The 17,721-nt window shown below is 44.8% G+C and overlaps 3 protein-coding genes across 3 annotated transcripts in view; 1 reads left to right on the top strand and 2 right to left on the bottom strand.

Annotated features, from left to right (window-relative positions):
* Nucleotides 1–154: 154 nt before the first annotated feature.
* On the bottom strand, nt 155–3,767 carry ndufv2 (NADH:ubiquinone oxidoreductase core subunit V2). The gene is made up of 8 exons (XM_057055886.1): nt 3,613–3,767; nt 2,813–2,875; nt 1,946–2,008; nt 1,605–1,721; nt 1,325–1,493; nt 934–1,043; nt 438–514; nt 155–353 (listed from the first exon to the last, which is right to left on the bottom strand). Exons 1-8 carry the CDS (start codon nt 3,652–3,654, stop codon nt 260–262), a joined length of 735 nt encoding a protein of 244 aa, XP_056911866.1. The 5' UTR covers nt 3,655–3,767; the 3' UTR covers nt 155–259.
* A 581-nt stretch (nt 3,768–4,348) lies between these two features.
* acss2l (acyl-CoA synthetase short chain family member 2 like) lies at nt 4,349–11,290 on the top strand. Its single transcript, XM_057055879.1, has 18 exons — nt 4,349–4,604; nt 4,744–4,939; nt 6,360–6,451; nt 6,633–6,736; nt 7,239–7,311; nt 7,466–7,541; nt 7,745–7,829; nt 8,125–8,262; nt 8,373–8,543; nt 8,664–8,797; nt 9,141–9,273; nt 9,350–9,406; nt 9,529–9,609; nt 9,716–9,824; nt 9,951–10,019; nt 10,109–10,285; nt 10,624–10,698; nt 10,787–11,290. Exons 1-18 carry the CDS (start codon nt 4,481–4,483, stop codon nt 10,912–10,914), a joined length of 2,022 nt encoding a protein of 673 aa, XP_056911859.1. The 5' UTR covers nt 4,349–4,480; the 3' UTR covers nt 10,915–11,290.
* Nucleotides 11,291–15,511: 4,221 nt separating this feature from the next.
* The window catches only part of LOC130538396 (microtubule cross-linking factor 1), a 30,683-nt gene continuing 28,473 nt past the window's right edge, over nt 15,512–17,721 (bottom strand). The window contains 1 exon segment of the mRNA XM_057055891.1: nt 15,512–16,662. Coding sequence (XP_056911871.1) covers nt 16,459–16,662 — 204 coding nt within the window. The 3' untranslated portion in view covers nt 15,512–16,458.

Here is a 17,721-nt window from a genome sequence, read left to right on the forward strand (position 1 = left end):
GGTGAGCTGTCTCCTAACAGCAATCATGAGTCTATATACATTTCCATAGCCACAGAATCGTCCCTGCTATAACAGCAGTTATCATTTGAATTATGTAATTACATGTCCACCCGTCGCCTGGACTGTGCTGTAATAACTGGAAGCAAACACAACCACAGGTACATGAACACTTTATTTACAGAGTATGTTTGAGTTAAACATTAAACACCAGCACCGATGACACTGCTTTTTAAAAAAGGTGGCAGATGGGCGACAATGTCTACAAATCAGATCTCACGCCAAAGCCTGGTCCTTTAGGAGGCTCCGTCAGTGAAGTCAGCCCCCCCGCAGGCTCGCAGGAAAACCGTCCGTTTCTGGCCACAACAGAAGCAAAAGACTTTTAACTTTAGACTGAGAAACAAGGAACCCACCCAACACCTGGTGGTAGTTTTCTGTACCTGGGCCCAGGTGGAGGGACTCTGCCTGCTTTCAGCTCATCGATAATCTCTTCTATGTCCTTCGGTGTGAGGTCCTCCTGGAAACGAGCAGAGTGCCATTATTGATATTTGTCCCGTACTTTTGCCTTTTTGGACAAAAGCAGAATAGCAGGAATATAAATAAACGATTTTGAATAATACGTTTTACCTGTCTAAGAGGGATAAGTGAGTTAAGGTGGACTTGGGTTTGATAATGACATATTATCTTTATCGAATAATTCAAATCAGTAGTCTTTTTCACTCGGTGGTGTAAGTAGTTGTTTAGGGGGACAAAAGCTGTGTTCAGTGTGTGGAAGTAGTTGGAACTCAACAAATTGATCTAATGTTGAATTCTTTACATTCTGAACGCTATAAAGGACAATGCATTAAAAAAAATCTGTTCGGAGCTCTAAAGGGACCAGGTTTTTTGTTAGTTATGCAATAAGAAAGGCATCTTCATAAATTGTGGAGTACTTACATAATAGTTGTCATTGATCTGGACCATTGGAGCATTGACACAAGCACCCAGGCATTCCACTTCTAGTAGTGTGAACAGTTTGTCTGGAGTCGTCTCCCCAACTTTGATACCTGAATTTAAAATCGATACGTTATTGTTAGATCTCAAGCCTCTGATAATGTAACAAGATAATTCAAGTTATTGTGTCGGTGCAACACTACAGGCAGTGTGTTGAGTATTAAATGAGGCTTCAACAAACACTTTAGCAGACATTTGCCTTTCTTTTTTGCATAAAAAGTGTAGACAATTGTATATTTGCCAATGTCTCTGTCTCTCAAACAACATAATAAAAAGGTTTTAATCTGCGCGTCAATCTCATAATTGACTTCCTGCTGTGAAATGGTTCACATACCCAGTTTGTTTTGGATGGCTTCCAGAATGCTGTCTGAGTTACACAGCATGCAGGGGGTGGTTGTGCAAATCTGAATGAAGTATTTTCCCACAGGCTGACGGAGGAACATCGTATAGAAGGTCGCTACCTCATACACCCTCATCGGAGGGATCTCGAGCACCTCAGCAACCTAAAGGAATACGATTGGCGAAAATTAATGAGGGACTTTAAGATAAAACCAGACTTGTGTGAACAAAAACTTGTTCTAAGACAGGTGCAGGATTTGAAAGGATCGCCGTGCCTTGTTCATGGCTGAGAGCGGGAGCCATCCGTGTTGCCTCTGGGCCACATCCAGCACAGGGATTGTTGCTGCCTGCTTGTGTCCAACGGGGTACATAGAAACGATTGCCTCGATCCTCTACAAGAAAAGCAAAGATTTTAGCATTTTTCCCACTTTGCACTTCCTAGCTGTGCATGTATAACAGATCTGGAAGCATTTGGTAGTTAAAGAGAAGCTCATTTGAGGTTTATGGGTCAATAAAGTTACCAGGAGGAGCAGATGATTTAAAAAGGCTTAAACAGGAATATCAATTGGTAATAACGCTAAAACAACGATCTCAATGACATTGATATGAACCATACCTTTTTATTCTCCTCAGTAAACTCGAACGGAGTCTCGGGGTTGTTGTCAGCCGTGTCTCTGTGCTAAAACAAAGGTCACAGCATTAGAAAAATGTTTACATTAAAGGTATAATTATCCTTACAGTCCCATTGTGACGATGAGATTGTGGATGAATTTTAATTCCGGTAGAACCGGTTTTATCCGACTGACAGGCGTGGGAACACCTGTTGAGGCTATGTTGTGACTAGTCCATTATCTACTGTTGATCCAGAGGCGTGAACAGACGCTGCCCCCTTGTGAGCAGCCAATAACACACGTTTTACTAGAAAATTCAAATTTTAGGGTTAAAAACAACATGTAAAACAAAGCCGGGTTGTGAACATTGCGGCAATGCTCAATTGTCCCCAGTCACAAAACAAATGTGCCCTTATCATCATGGGGGAGTGAAACCATGGCATGTTTCCATTACATGGAAATATCACCTGTGATGTTTTGTTGCAAAGACCAGTGGTAATAGCAACTGGCAACCTGGGGCATTAAATATAGAAAACATGCCTCTGGGGCACTTTCACTGCATAAAACCAACACGGTATTTACAAGAAACTGTTAGTTACATAGAATAATATACAGTATAACTATTAATATGACTTGCAGTAAAAAGGTTTAGTCAATTTAACCCAAATAAAGGAAGTCCTTTCTATGAAATGTGGAAAACAAACTGCAACAAAAGCCAGGTTGTTTTTAAAAAAAAATTGGCTGAGTTTTTACTCTACGTAGAGGAAACGAAATGTAGCACTTGGTGAACCTGCCAGAAATAGAACATATTTCTTCCCAAAACCTTTGATTTTGCAGAAGTACATTTGTAATGCACGTTAAGCGTTTCTCACCACAAAGATGCCACCAGCTCCTGCACGCACGGCGGAGCGATGCAGACTCCTGACCTGCCTGGCCTGCAAATCCAGAGAGACGGAAGAACAAATCCAAAAACGTGATGAGAAAGATAACTTGTTATGACCTGTTTCTAATAACAGAGAAATTTTAAGCATCATTATTGCTTTCAGTCTCAATCAAGAGAAGAAAAATACTCAAGTAACCCTATGTAGATCTGCCATTGTAGAATAATTTCTGAACCAAATCTAGCAAGTTTTGTGACGATATAGGTAATATATAAATAGGTATAAGTGATTTTTCAATAACCTCTAACATATATGAGCTCCAGTTACTTCTCGTGTCTTTTCTAACGCATATGCCTCATGACAAGTTCTGTCAAATACATGCATTAAAAAATAATAATAATAATAATAATAATATAATAATAATAATAATAATATAATAATAATAACGATAATAATAACTGCGGGAATGTTCGCAACCAATTACCTTTAAATAATAAACGTAATTCTGAGTTATCGAAAGACACTTTTTATGCATATTGAGTGTAATCTCGTTTACAAAACAGGTGTGCAGGAATCATAGCATAAAATATAATACAAAACCCCTGATAGTCGCTCTTGGCCACAGCTGGGAGCATTTGACAGCAGAATGCTAAGTTAGTGCTAACATTACCCAACATTAGTTAGCATAGCGGCCCCTTGCCCTTGTCAGGAGTCATAACATTATCTTCCGTAATTGTTGTGAATCGTGCCTGAGTTGATGTACAGGCCCATGAAGAAAATCAGAGCCTTACCGTCTGCGATAGAGCAGAACGGACAGCAGCAGACAAAAACATCTCGGAGATTGGAGTTTTGTCCCAAAGCGTTAGCTAACGTATGGCACAGCAGTGTCCGGTAGCCGAACTGCTCAGCTGCTCATGTTCGATTAAGAAGCCTGAGTGCGTGGACCCACGTCAGTGAACTCAATCGAGCACAGATACATAACAACTTATGATTACGGCTCAAAAACAACGAGTTTTACCTGTATCAAAAAAAGCCAACCTAAGTTATGAAAGGTTGGTTGTAGCTTACATCTTTAACGCGGTACTATCGTTTACCCAATCATCACAGGGAAATATCTTACGGTTGTTTTTCCTTTATTACAGCAATGCATGCACATGTATGTTCCCGTTTATTTATTTAGAATAAAACATAATAAAAGATCTGTTCAATAATAACGAGTATAACAACGGAGTAAAAGGGAGCTAAAATAATATGGATTCAACAGCAGGAATTTTGTTTACTGGATGTCAGCGAGCATGGTGTTACCCTCCCTTCCTGAGCCTGGCTGAAATCCAAGAATTCTTCAGGCTCCAATCCTCCCACTCTGTGCTTGGAAAATAATGCCACAAACAGACCAGGGAGGGATCATCCAATAAAAAAGTGGGAGTGTAAGACAATGTGAGTTGATTGGCTGCTCCTGCCTTAGGCGTTCTTGGAGCTAACCTGCAGCACAGGGATTGGAGGAGGTTCCTATGCATGATGAATTGGGTTGCTTTAATATCATGGGCCTTTGGGCTCTTCTCTTGCTCAGGAGGATCCAGACTGATCAGCAGTGACTCCAGATTAACGCATATACTGACTCTCACATGATCTTGGCGTGTGGACATCTGTCCCTCCACAATGGTTGTGCCTGAATCTGAGGACAAAATGTATTACCCTTCTGATGACATGAAGAGGGATGCTCATGTGTCTGATTTCAACTCCTATCTGGCGCTGCACAGAAAGTCTCTGGAGAATCCAGAAGGTAGGTCAAGCACATATGTTTTATTTGTGCAGCGTTTGAAGTTTTGTTGCCTTCATGCAATGAGATTTGGCCCAATTTCCCGTGCACAACACAAACACATGCAGCCTGTAGCACTTAAGCAGACAATCGCTCCTTTCAGGTTTCTGGAAAGAGATTGCTGATGAATTCTTTTGGAAGAATCCACCAACTGGACCAATGATGCAGTACAACTTTGATTCAACCAAAGGCAGCATATATGTCAAATGCATGGAAGGAGCTAAAACCAACGTGTGTTATAATGTGGTCGACAGGCTCGTAAGAGAGAAGAACCTCGGAGACAAAGTTGCCTTTTACTGGTAAGCGCTGATATTTGTCTCGGAGATCTCCGCTTCATTGTTTTGGTTCATATGTATTTGTTCTGTCAACTAAAGAACCAGTTTTGCAGACTCAGCAGTAATAGGGGCTTCGGTGGCTCCGAGAACAGCAGTGAGCCACAACAGAATCTGAATTTCCCTGCATTATATCAAAGCATTTCAATTTCCCGTGTGTTTTGGTGTCTGGATCTGTACGTGTTACATGTGTTATAACTGTGTTTTTACATGCTGTTCAGTAACTATGTGACCTGAAACATGGAGTTGTAGACATTTATATTTTCCAAAAAAAGTTCAATGACACAAGGTGTCGCAGGTCTAAACGTCCTGAACATATTTGGAAGACTTGTCCAGCGTCAGACATTGTTGGAGTGGCATTATTTTATAATCATTCATAACGTTTCAGAGTTTAATCATGGTTCAAACCTGGATGAAAACATAATTCAAAAATGGGCTTAGGTGTAAGTCAGTGATTTAAAATAGAAATAATTGTTTAGTGTCAAGGTCAAATAAGTCATGAAGACGTTTCCACCGCGTGTCCTTTCTTCAAGGTGATATTAACACAACTCTCTCAGTTATCGTGCACAACTGGGACAGAAACTATAAGAATTTATTACTATGTATCGACTCACAGAGCCACTATTAGCCTCATCGGCATTTAAACAGCAATATACTGCTGCAGAACCATTAATGCAGCATTTCAGGCCTCTCTAAATACTCTCCGTACGCTCTACAGTACAGAGTAAATCGCTTTGTAAGGGTATGTGGGGGCGATCAGAAGCATTTCTGCCATAAATCAGGCATTTATGAGTGAAGAGTATATTTACTTAACGGAGTTCTTCATGTTCCATAGTTCTGTGTGAGAGTTATTTAAGAAATTTCTGGAGATCAACACGTGAATTATAAAGCGGGACTCAAAAACTCGACTCCCAGAACCAGATTGGGTTTCAAACAGACCGTTTCCTTGCAAAAGGGCGGTTCAGTGCAGGACAGTGAGCCGGGTCAGGCAAACAAATCCAAAGGGCGAGGCAAAGGCAGCGGTCAGCAAACAATGAATAAAATAAATAGCACAGAGAGGAGGAGAATGATAATGAGATACAGGTGACTCTAATGAGGGCGGGGCAGATGGTCAGAACTGGAGGGAAGAACTCACAGCAGCAGGAAGTGAAACGTCTGAGAGGAAAGTTTTCACAATAAAACAAGAAGCATGAAACATGAACGAAAGAAAACAAAAAGTCCTGAGGAATGACTCGAGGTATCATCCTGGTTTCTTGACATCACAACACTTGTTACCAGACCATGTAGCTGGATTAGAAACTCCCTGAATTTGCTAGGATGTGCTAATATTCTTTAATACATTTTTGACTATCAACATGATGATTAGGCTTCTTTTCTTCCTACTCAGGGAAGGGAACTCGCCCGACCACCACCTGTCAGTCACCTATCACCAGCTGCTGAGCCAGGTCTGCCGCTGCGCTAACGTCCTCAAGCAAATGGGTGAGAAGTTACATGTGCAACAAATTACAACTCGATTATGAGCCTCTGAGTTTTGGCCTGTTTGTGGATCGCTCAGAACCCGTAAACACTAAAAATAATGTGGACATCACTTTCCACCCAAATATCCAGATTGAGTAAAAACGTAGAGGTGTGGAATGACGCCTATAAAACATGGTTGCAGGTGTCGGGAAAGGCGACAGGGTTTCCATCTACCTCCCCATGATCCCAGAGCTGGTCTACACCATGTTGGCCTGTGCACGGATAGGTGCAGTTCACTCCATTGTGGTGGGTAGACGACGAGCGCCACGTCAGCGCTGCCATCATTGCACCATCTTTCATTCGGTCTAATATAAACATCGCTTAGTGGAGTTTGTGAGAGAGCCAGACCACCAAAAACCATAATCCTGCAGCCAGGGGGGACAGCGGCCACCACCCATGTACTGTAGAGCGTTAGCTGAGATCATGCCATCAGTAGCCTGGGTTATAAAGCCGTCGTCAAAGTGGAACTTCACACTCTTCAAACTATCTTCCCTGGCTGGGATCTCCTTGTGAAAACAGCAAAAAACGTTCCATTAAATCTGCTTATCCCCGGATCGTTACGTAACACTGATCAAGGTGACATTAAGTGAAGAAGGGAAGGCATTATGCAACCTGATACGAACAAGTAGTTCACTAATAATAACAGCGAAATGGCTTCTGACGGGAAATATGACCCCCATAGACGAGACACCTTTTCAATGTCAGATGTGCTGCCGAGTCTTCCAGCTTTTCCTCCCTTCTGTTCCAGTTTGCAGGTTTTTCCTCAGAGTGTCTGTGCGAGAGGATTATGGACACCCAAAGCAGCATTCTGGTGACAGCAGGTAGGTCCCACAACCAGAATGGCAGTGCTTCGGAACCACACCCACTGCAAAGAGGCCTTAAAGCCTTCTAACGTCACAAATTGTCCAAGGTTGCAGAATTCGTATTCCCGCCCCTCACGCTCTCTTCTCCTCCTCAAACGTATTTGTAATGCAGATGGTGTTTACAGAGGAGAGAAGCTAATCAACCTGAAACAGATTGCAGATGAAGCTCTGGAGAAGTGCAGCCAGAAGTAGGTCCTGCACACCACGACAGCAGTTTCTAACCACCTTTATTTACCCGAGCTGCTGGTAATGTGACTCAGGTCCTTGCACTGAGTCACTGAGCACACACACACACACACTGAACACAGTGGTTTCAACATAATGGTGTTTCCAAGGAATGTTGGGGGAAAATTGCTAATTTGAACTTTGATCTCTCCATATTTCCTCCCAGAGCAGCATCCAGTGTGACCAAGTGCCTCGTTGTCAGGCACCAGACCCTGAGGACAAAAAGCAGCAGTGGCTGCCACAAATTACAGGTACACACAGTATATTTTGATCTCATGTTCTGGATGTCTCTTTTTGGAGGGGAACTGGCGCCGCGCTCATTTACTTATATAAAATCTCTTCCAACGTGGTAACTGCCAGAGCACGTTAAAAAATAAGTGGCGGTTTGATCAGCCAATAAAAACAACCAACTGGCTGTTACAGCTAGTGTTGCTACGCTAGCAGTCGGAACAAAGTGACAGCTGCACAGAGCGTGCTCGACTAGGTTGTTGGCATCGCCATCGCCAGTGTTGACATCTGTAATTCTTATTGCCTGGTTGTGTTCAGACCCCCTGGCGCTCGGGATATCATGTGTGGTGGGACGAGGTCATGAAAGATGCTCCTGATGAGTGTGAACCTGAGTGGGTGGATGCCGAGGACCCGCTGTTTATCCTCTACACCAGCGGCTCCACCGGTAAACCCAAGGTGCGACGCCGTCGCTTCAAACCGACATTTAAACGCAGTTCTTTTACTCTGCTGACTTTACTTAAGGCTCCATAAATCTCTGCTGCTCTGTGGCCTGTCCTCATGTTCAGGGCGTCCTCCACACGGTTGCCGGTTACATGCTCTACACGTCATTGACCTTCAAGTATGTTTTCGATCATCACCCCGACGACGTGTACTGGTGCACCGCTGATATCGGCTGGATCACCGGGCACTCATACGTCACCTACGGGCCCCTCGCCAATGGTGCCACAAGTGTCCTGGTCAGCTGAGCTCTTTCCTGCTTTTACTTAATTAAAAATGACAGTAGAGAGATTCTAGTGTGTGTGTGTGTGTGTGTGTGTGGTGTGTGTGTGTGTGTGTGTATGTGTTTTCCCCACCAGTTTGAAGGGATTCCTGTCCACCCTCATGTCGGTCGGTTTTGGGAGGTTATTGAAAAGTATAAGGTGACCAAGTTCTACACGGCTCCAACAGCCATCCGCCTGCTGATGAAGTACGGACGGGATCCGCTGCAGAGGTACGAGAGGCGAGAATGTTGATATGGAGAAAGCAGAGGCTTTTTTTTTTTACTGGCTAATGGACTCAATGACCTCGGGGCTGAGAGACACGCGAGCAGATGAGACCAATCTTAAATCTGGGGGCTAACCACATAAAAGGAGCCACACGTCAGCGATTTTAACAGTATCTGATTCAGGAATGGCGACAGCACACTGTTATGTTATGTTATAAAAGAACTTAAATTCTCCCTTAAGAAGTTCCTTTAAGTAGTGTTGTGGATAAAAAACATGATAACAGATGCATGGATAGTTTTTAGGCTAAAGAAGACGTCAGAGTACGTCATAAGTTCTCTTTTTCTATAGGTACGACCTCTCCAGCCTTAAGATCCTGGGATCGGTTGGTGAGCCGATCAACCCGGAAGCGTGGCAGTGGTACCACGATGCCGTGGGTCAGGGCAGATGTCCTGTGGTCGACACATTCTGGCAGACAGAGACTGTAAGGATGGATTATTAACACACATCCCCATTAATGAAACCATTAATCAATGTAATCAAGACCTGCTTCTCTGCAGGGGGGTCACGTTCTGACTCCACTTCCTGCCGCCACGCCGCTGAAACCAGGCTCCGCTGTAAGTGTCTCACTCCCCTTTCATACCCCCTCGAATCAGTGTGTGTTTGGGTTAGGATGCGACAGCGCCACCAGTCCGCAGCTCTTGATTAAAAGGACGCCTATCTCTCATGGGATCCACAGACCTTCCCGTTCTTCGGCGTGGAGCCGGCCATCCTCAGCGAAGACGGAGAGGAACTGGAGGGGGAGGCCGAGGGTTATCTCGTGAGTTCCAACCAGGTTCCTGTAAAAGCATAAAGGGTCGAGACAAGTTCGATCCCCCTGCGGAAGACAAGGAGAGCCCTCTCTAGTTCTGCGTGTTGTGCTACAGGTCTTCAAGAGGCCCTGGCCTGGAATAATGCGCACCGTGTACAGAAACCACGAACGCTTTGAAAACATCTACTTTAAGAAATTTCCTGGTTTCTACGTGACCGGTGATGGTAAGTCACACCAACGCCAAGAGACACGGTGACCCAGGACGGACTGGCAGGGCTGCGCAGGGTCATCCTGCCTTCATTTCACATTAAAGTTATCAATTCAGCTTTGAAGAAGCCTTTTGTCTTCAGGCTGCAGGCGGGATAAGGACGGCTATTACTGGATCACAGGAAGAATAGATGACATGCTGAACATTTCAGGTACTTTGCTATTAGGGGTTCCTACCATCTGTAATGGGGTTTCGATCGTGGCCGCCATGCGTTAATGTTTGATTCCCGGCGTCTCTCAGGCCACCTGATGAGCACAGCAGAGGTGGAAGCGGCTCTGATGGTGCACCCGGCCGTGGCAGAGGCTGCGGTGGTGAGTCGGCCTCACCAGCTCAAAGGCGAGTGTCTGTACTGCTTCGTCACACTGACAAACAACAAGGAGTTCAGCCAAACACTGGCAGAGGAGCTGAAGAAACTGGGTAAGACTGGGACGGAGGGAGGATCCAGCGGTGGAAATGTCGGTTTAAATGTGTTTGTAGGCTGATTATTATTCATTTCTATTGAATCTGACCGGCGTAATTACATTTCTTGGTAGAGTCAAATTGTTTGTCTTTATTTTGTGCCAGATCAGAAAAAAAAGAATAGAAGTGATGTTTAAAAATAATTTCTTCATTAGTTTTCTAAATCTGAGGGAGGAAACGTGTACTTTTACCATCTGGGCTTGCTAGAGGGTTGCCAAATTGGGCATATTTTGGAATATTTTCTGTTACGTGTTCCAAAGGTCCGTAGAAATGCACGTTTCTCCATTTTGTTTCAGTGAGAGAGAAAATTGGACCTATAGCCACCCCAGATTTCATTCAGAATGCTCCAGCCCTCCCAAAGACCCGCTCAGGTAACAGATGCAGCAGGTTTTCAAGCCAACATGCACCTCTTTGATAAGGTAACATCTGCCTTCACTTCTTCCTCCTTTTGTCTTTCAGGGAAGATCATGAGGCGAATTCTCCGACAGATCGCCTGCAACGAGAAGGACTTGGGTGACCTTTCCACTCTGTCTGACCCAAAGGTTGTGGAGGTGCTTTTTAGCCAGAGATGTGAAGCTACAGCCTGAAATATGCAACAGTACTTTTGAAGACAAGGCATTTGTGCAAACTCATGAGGAATGAATTCAAGAGCTGGGATCACACCCCTGACACAGAGGTGCTAAAAACTTTGTTTTGTGCACGTGTCTGAGTTGGTTTTAGGTAACTGCCATCATATATTTGATGTTGCTTTGAATTGTGGCCAAAGAGTTGAACCTAGTCAGAGTCACCTTTTAAAAATGTTTTTTTCCCCTAGTATCAGTATATCAACAGTCCTCCGCCACAGTTTAAAGACTGTTAAATTAGCACTTTACACTGTATTTCTGTCTTGGGACTTCGGGGCTCATGTGCATTTTAATCTTTGATTTAATTGCATAAAATGCAAATAAACAGCAAATAAACAGACGCTTTTGTTCTTCTACCATTAACAGCTGACGGACGCCCCCGTGTGGCTAAAATAATCCACTTCAGGAGCTAATGCTTTCCTGGAAGAGCATTTTATAGCTTCCTGGCTTTGTGCCTTTTGTCTGCGCGCGCGCGCACACACCACACGCACGCACGCACACACACACACACAGACATACAGAAACACACACAGACTGCAGTACAGTGCCGGTTTTATCTTGGATGCGGTGGGTTCTTCTAAAAAGACAAACATCGGTAATCTCGACAAAAGAGAAACAATAATCTGTAAAGCTTTAAAAAAGCAGCAGAGAGATATAAAAGCGGCTGTGTGTGTGTGTGTGTGTGTGTGTGTGTGTGTGTGTGTGTGTGTGTGTGTGTGTGGTGTGCGCGCGCGTGTAGGTGGAGGGGAGAGGAGACAAGAAATACAGCAATGGGTAATGTTACATCATCACGTTCGGCAGAAATGGAGTGGTTACCATGACAACCTCTTCATCTCCACCTCCCTGAATCCCACCCTATTAAACCCGACCTTCCTTCTTCCTCCTTCCACCAGCTAAACAGCCTGCAGATGTGTTGCTACGGGCAACCTGCGCTGTGTGGCGTGAGTAAAGTATTCGTCTTTTCAGATGAGTCGGAGGCGCAACACAACGTATCAGAACTTTGATTTGGGATCTGAAAGTTTGGGGTCCAACAATAGTGAGATGTTCATCTCAAAAGGTTCTTGGTACTATTGTTTCCAAAGAACTTTAAGCGCAACTTTCTCCCTGTCTGATGAGCAGCACTCAGTCATTTAAGTTGACCCTGGTGGTCTACATATTACCACGTGTCCTCATTGAGGACGTTGTCCATCCATCCATCCATCCGTCCGTCCATCCATCCACCCATCCATCCACCCATCCATCCGTCCATCCATCCATCCGTCCATCCGTCCATCCGTCCATCCGTCCATCCATCCATCCATCCATCCATCCATCCATCCATCCATCCATCATCCTCCGTCCGTCCGTCATCCATCCACCCACCTGTCCGTCCGTCCGTCCGTCCGTCCACCCGTCGTCGTCCGTCCATCCGTCCGTCCATCCATCCATCCATCCAGCTGTCTGTCTGTCCGTCACCCATCCATCCGTCCATCTGTCCATCCACCCGTCCATCCATCCATCCATGGGCCTCATAGTCTGCTGATGATGAAAGTGGGGGTATATGGAGCCATTTGTGTCCATCCTAATGCCCTTCTGCCTTTGAGCAAGTGCCTCGATACATATGACCCTGTGGTTTGGGACCATTGAGATCCAGGTCCAACTCAGGACAGGTCTCAGAGAGAGACGAATCCGTCCACTCCCATTTGTGGGAATCATCATCATGTATGTGTAAGAAGCAGGTGGTGACTAGCTGGAGCTCCATGGGCCTCATTTATCCAGAGACTGGAAATATTTATCATGGTGCAGATCTAAAGATGTAAATACACCATCTGTCCACTCATCAACATTGTCTCACATTAGTGTTTCTTATTGAACTACAGACCTCAACATCAGGTTCTTCACCCAGCGTCAGCACCTCAGTCTGGACTACAGAGGAGAAGGGACACGAGAATCATGATGTAACAGAAAGGGAGACCTGGACACTTTGCAGGCAAAGCTATAATTGAGTATGAATTCCCCTCGGAGCCAAACCTTTTGCTTGTGCCAAACAGCTTTTGTGTCGTTGTCATGGCAACCTCTCCGCTATTGGCAGAGCTAATGGTGCAACCAGGCCTATTGTGTGGCTCATTGTCACACAGCTGCGGGCTTGTACAGTTTGGGGTCCAGTTTTTGGACAGAAGACATGCTAAAGAAGACAGTTTGTGGGACAGATGGAGGACATCCATGTCATTGCACAGTGACGTAACAGTTGACTCCTGGAAGTTTGCTCATTTTTTTGCTAGCAAGACATTCAAAACAGCATTCTAAGATGTCCAGCTACCATATTTTGGTCCCCTGCCAATGTCCTCCAGCTGATACTGGACACGGCAAGTATCAGCTGTCCACGTGTTTAGATTTAGCTGTCAGCTGACTCCTGATGCAACAGCTGCAACCTCATTAGGAGACAAGCGTCCGATGTGTTTATGTGCAGCGGTTCGGGAACATGAGGGGGAAGCATTTACAATGAGACGGCCAGGCTGTTGTGTCCTCAACCGCAGGTCAGAGGAGAAAGACTGATGAAAAAAGAAGCCGGGGTCAGAGGGTGCATCCAAAAACAGGAGGACACCTGAAAATCACTCAGCTCTTTTCTTGGGGGGATGAATTCATATTGAGTTTGCAAAAGGTTTCATTATTAGACGAGCACAAACTGTTGTCTTCATCAGGGGTGGACACAATGCAGTGTCCTGTCCTGATAATTGGTTTGAATCAGCAGATTTTTCTTACTCAGTGTCCTAAGAAGCGGCCCGCCACCTCATTTATCATCTTATCTTTTAATTGGATGAGCTTCAGGTGACTTTATAAGGTGATGCCATCTTTTGGGTCTCGGCTGTGATGATGAACACAGGAAGTAACCACAACAATGTCCAAACTATCCTAAAGTGACTGTATATATTTGATTCTAGAGAAAAGTATCCAAGCCTGAACTCTGATGAGTGTGTGAGCTGCCCTTCAGAGCAGCCGAGCAGAACATTTAGCACCTACAGAAAAAGATTCAGCTCCGAAAGTGTGACCGTATCGGTGGTTTAAAATAGTTTCTGTGTTTGCTTCAGGATGTTTCCTGAGGGTGGCTTTAACATTTTAGAGTCCGCACCCTTTCAGCAGCTCTACAGCAGGGTCATCGTGTGCGTGTGTGTGTGTGTGTGTGTGTAAATTATTGAGCAGCGGTGGGTTTTCACTCAGAGTGAATCGACATTAAATCCGAGCATCTTTATCTTCCCCTCACTGACCTGCTCAGTACCATCCACAGTGTGCAGCTGGGCCACATTAATTATTCACCGTTATTACTTTCTGAATGGACCATAGAAGCCTTCAGCTTCGGCCCTCCCTCTTCATCACTCCTTTCGCCACTATCCAAGAAATGTTTTTCACTCCGTCAGAATCTGAACACTTCAGTATTAGCTGTTAGCTAAAGGCTAGAAAATCGGCACTAGCTGCACTGTCTGAGGTTTTTGAGAGTGAAGGTCAGACAAGGTCAGAGGGAGCCGCTTTTGGGTGGCACAGGGTCGAGTAGAGTCGAGTTGAGTCGAGTATCACTTCTCTTTTGGGACAAACACAGATGGAGGAGATCAAGAATGAGAACATCAAAGGGAGGCGCGTTAGACATGTTGGAAGTAAAGTGTGAGATAGTTGGGACACGTCCAGAGGAGGGACAGTGGACTTAAAGAAACATTTATGTAGAGTAACAATGACTACACGCACTCGTTCAGAGAGAGGTGGCTGAGCTGCCCTTAACAGGCATTTGGGGGCTCAAGAGTACCTCGGCAGAGCCCAGTCCCCTACAAGCAGGGGACCAGGAAGAAGACCTAAGAGGAGATGGAGGTAGATTTGTGTCAAATATTTATCTGTTTTCCTGTAGGATTCTCAATAAATGTGACTTAAAATCATTATTTATCACCTAACAACGAAAAAACGGGATTTATACCTCAGAAACCGGATCCAGCAGAGATCTCTGCATCGGGATCTGGATCCAGGAGAAGAGATGAGATGAACAACCTGTAATTATGAGCCTCCAACATTTTCTCTAACAGCGGTTGGAGGCTGATGACCTCAGAAGGTAATATAGATGTAGAACAGCATCCTGGACACACAGATTGGCGCCGCTGATCTTCCTCTTGCGTGACAAGCTGAGTATCACACATACGCTTGTGCATGTGTGCTCGTGATGCAAGCGGATTTGACTTCTGGGAGGACACAATCTTCTTATTCACATTCTGTGTGTGTCTGTCCCCCATGACCCACTGTAATCCTGTGGTCTGCAACTGTAACACACACACACACACACACACACACACACACACACACACACAGAGTTCAGCATCAGTCTCGGCTGACATTCAGGTCTAATGGAAATAATCTGATATGATCTGTAGCTAACATTTGTGACCAAGTGTCAGTCAGTCAGACAGACACAAACAGACAGACACTGACAGACACACAGACAGACAGACAGACAGACAGACAGACACAAACAGACAGACAGACAGACAGACAGACAGACAGACAGACAGACAGACAGACAGACAGACAGACGAGGTGCCAGATGTTTTGTAAACGCACATTCATATTTATTACCATTTTTTTAAACATCAGACTATAGATCAATAGACTTTGTGACATAGACTTTCCATTTAAAACATTCCTTTTTTTCTACCCCCCCACATTCACTTTTGCCCCTCCCCAAAGAAAAGAGTAACTCCGATAGCAGCAGCCTGCAGGTACAATAGGACTTAAAAACTCTTATTCATTCAAATCGAGTGTATTCTCAAATGACTACAGCCTGTATGTACATGCACTAAAGTGCTAGTAGTTGAAAAGGCATGCAAATATTTGACCGATTTTTATCACGACCTCCCAAATATGCATAAAGTTTATTCTCTTTGCTGCCACCTGCAGTGACGCCCGACATTCATCCCCATGTAAAAAATAAACTAGATTAACATCAGAAATGACATCATGTGTGTCTGCTTCAGACCCAGTGAAGCAGGGGTTTTAAGTTCTTTTACTTTTTCTTGAAAATAAAAAAACCCTTAAACTCCAAAGGCCAGCAGAGACGGACACGCCCTCTTCCTGAAATAAAAACAAGATGCAAGACAACACAAAATATGTGTAATATAGAAAAATAAAAGCTTAAACATGAGGGGAAAGAAACACAAACCCTGTAAACGTCACAGAAATGCAACAGCTGGCCTACAAATTTCACAATAAAACACGTCAAATCTACATATATGTTGGTCTTAAAAATCATGTTGCCACAGATGTGATTCATGTGCTCTGTGTTTGCAGGCACCTCTTATGGAAATGTGAGATTACGGTCGGTGTTTTATGCTTTTTCATGTTACAGTGCCTTCCAGGTTCTCCTGGACAAAAGTTCAGGTTTCACGATGGTCAGCTGGTGCTACTAGGAGTAAAGCAAACCCCGCCCCCTTTTCAGCCTCCTGGGATCGGAGGTGGGGTTCTGAGGTCTTTAAGGTTGCCGTCGAGGGGAATGTCTCATGCCGGCTCCTCATCCTCCAGGATGGTCCTCTGGTGCCCTGCTGGTGGGAAAGTGCACCTCCTCTTTGAGGCCTCACCCCACTTGGGGGAGGAGGAGAGAGTGTGAGCGGCCCAGCGTGATGGGGGTCGGCGGTTGGCTGGGCGGGCTGGTCTCAGGAAGCAGGAGTCCAGGGGTGGAGCCACTGGCGAGCGAGGCAGGTCCTGCGACAAAGAGATGTTAGGCAGACTTGTTTCTGCAGTATAATATATATATATTATAGCGTTATTGCAATCTTCCCAAAGAAAGAGTGAAAAAAGCCACCACTGGATTGAACACTCCCTGATTGGACCGAGGTCATGTGACCCGAACGCCCAGGCTGACGAGCTGCAGCAAGGTGTGATCACTAACGCTCGCCTTTCTCTAAAATGCTGCGGAAGTTACCTTGAAAACCCCACCGGGACACCCCGGCCCTGATCATAAAATAACTCCTCCCTGCCTGTCGACCGTCGGTGGACGGAAGATGAACTGAAGGGAAAAAAGGAGTCAGATGGATTAAATAAAAAAGATGGCTCCACCAAAGGGTGATGAGTTCACAACCTGCGAAAACAACAGATTTGTACAGGTGGTGCCAGCATCCAAAGGTTGTATTTTTGTTTGTTTTTTTAGGTCCCCAACCTTATTTCCCCTACTTTTGAACCCCCTGCACTTATTGTCCTCCTGTTCTCGGGGCTTCAGCCTGTTCACATTTAACTTTTCCTCTTGTTATGCTAACACATTCATTCAGTAGATGCAAGAAAAGACCTGCAAGGTCAGGAAATTATTTCAGTCTCTGTTCATGTGAATTTATTAAGTCCCCTTAGGAACCAGCAGTGCACCATAATGGTGTTAAAGTCGGGCCTGCTCTTTTCACCACACACAACTATGTAATTCAGAACAGAAGATTTCTTTCTGGGTCTCAAGAGTATAAAGGTTTTTACCTTTTTTTTGTGATACATGATGGTTGTAGAAGCGATTTTTTTGCAAAAAGCCTCACTAACAGGAGGTTTTTCTCCTCACTGTTAGCAGCTGGTCTCATGAGGGGACAGTAAAAAACTCACTGTGTCTTTGCTCAGAATCGCTGATACAACCCCGAGCGCACGTCTTTGGACTGTAGGAGGAGGTGGACTGAACCCGTGGAGACACAGGAAGAACATGCAGAGAGAAGCCCCCGGCCCAAAGGAGACCTGGGACCTACTTTATGTGAGGCCACCACACCACCATGCCGCCACGTGGGTTTCCCT

This window comes from Takifugu flavidus, chromosome 15, assembly GCF_003711565.1.
Source record: "Takifugu flavidus isolate HTHZ2018 chromosome 15, ASM371156v2, whole genome shotgun sequence".
Taxonomy (NCBI): domain Eukaryota; kingdom Metazoa; phylum Chordata; class Actinopteri; order Tetraodontiformes; family Tetraodontidae; genus Takifugu; species Takifugu flavidus.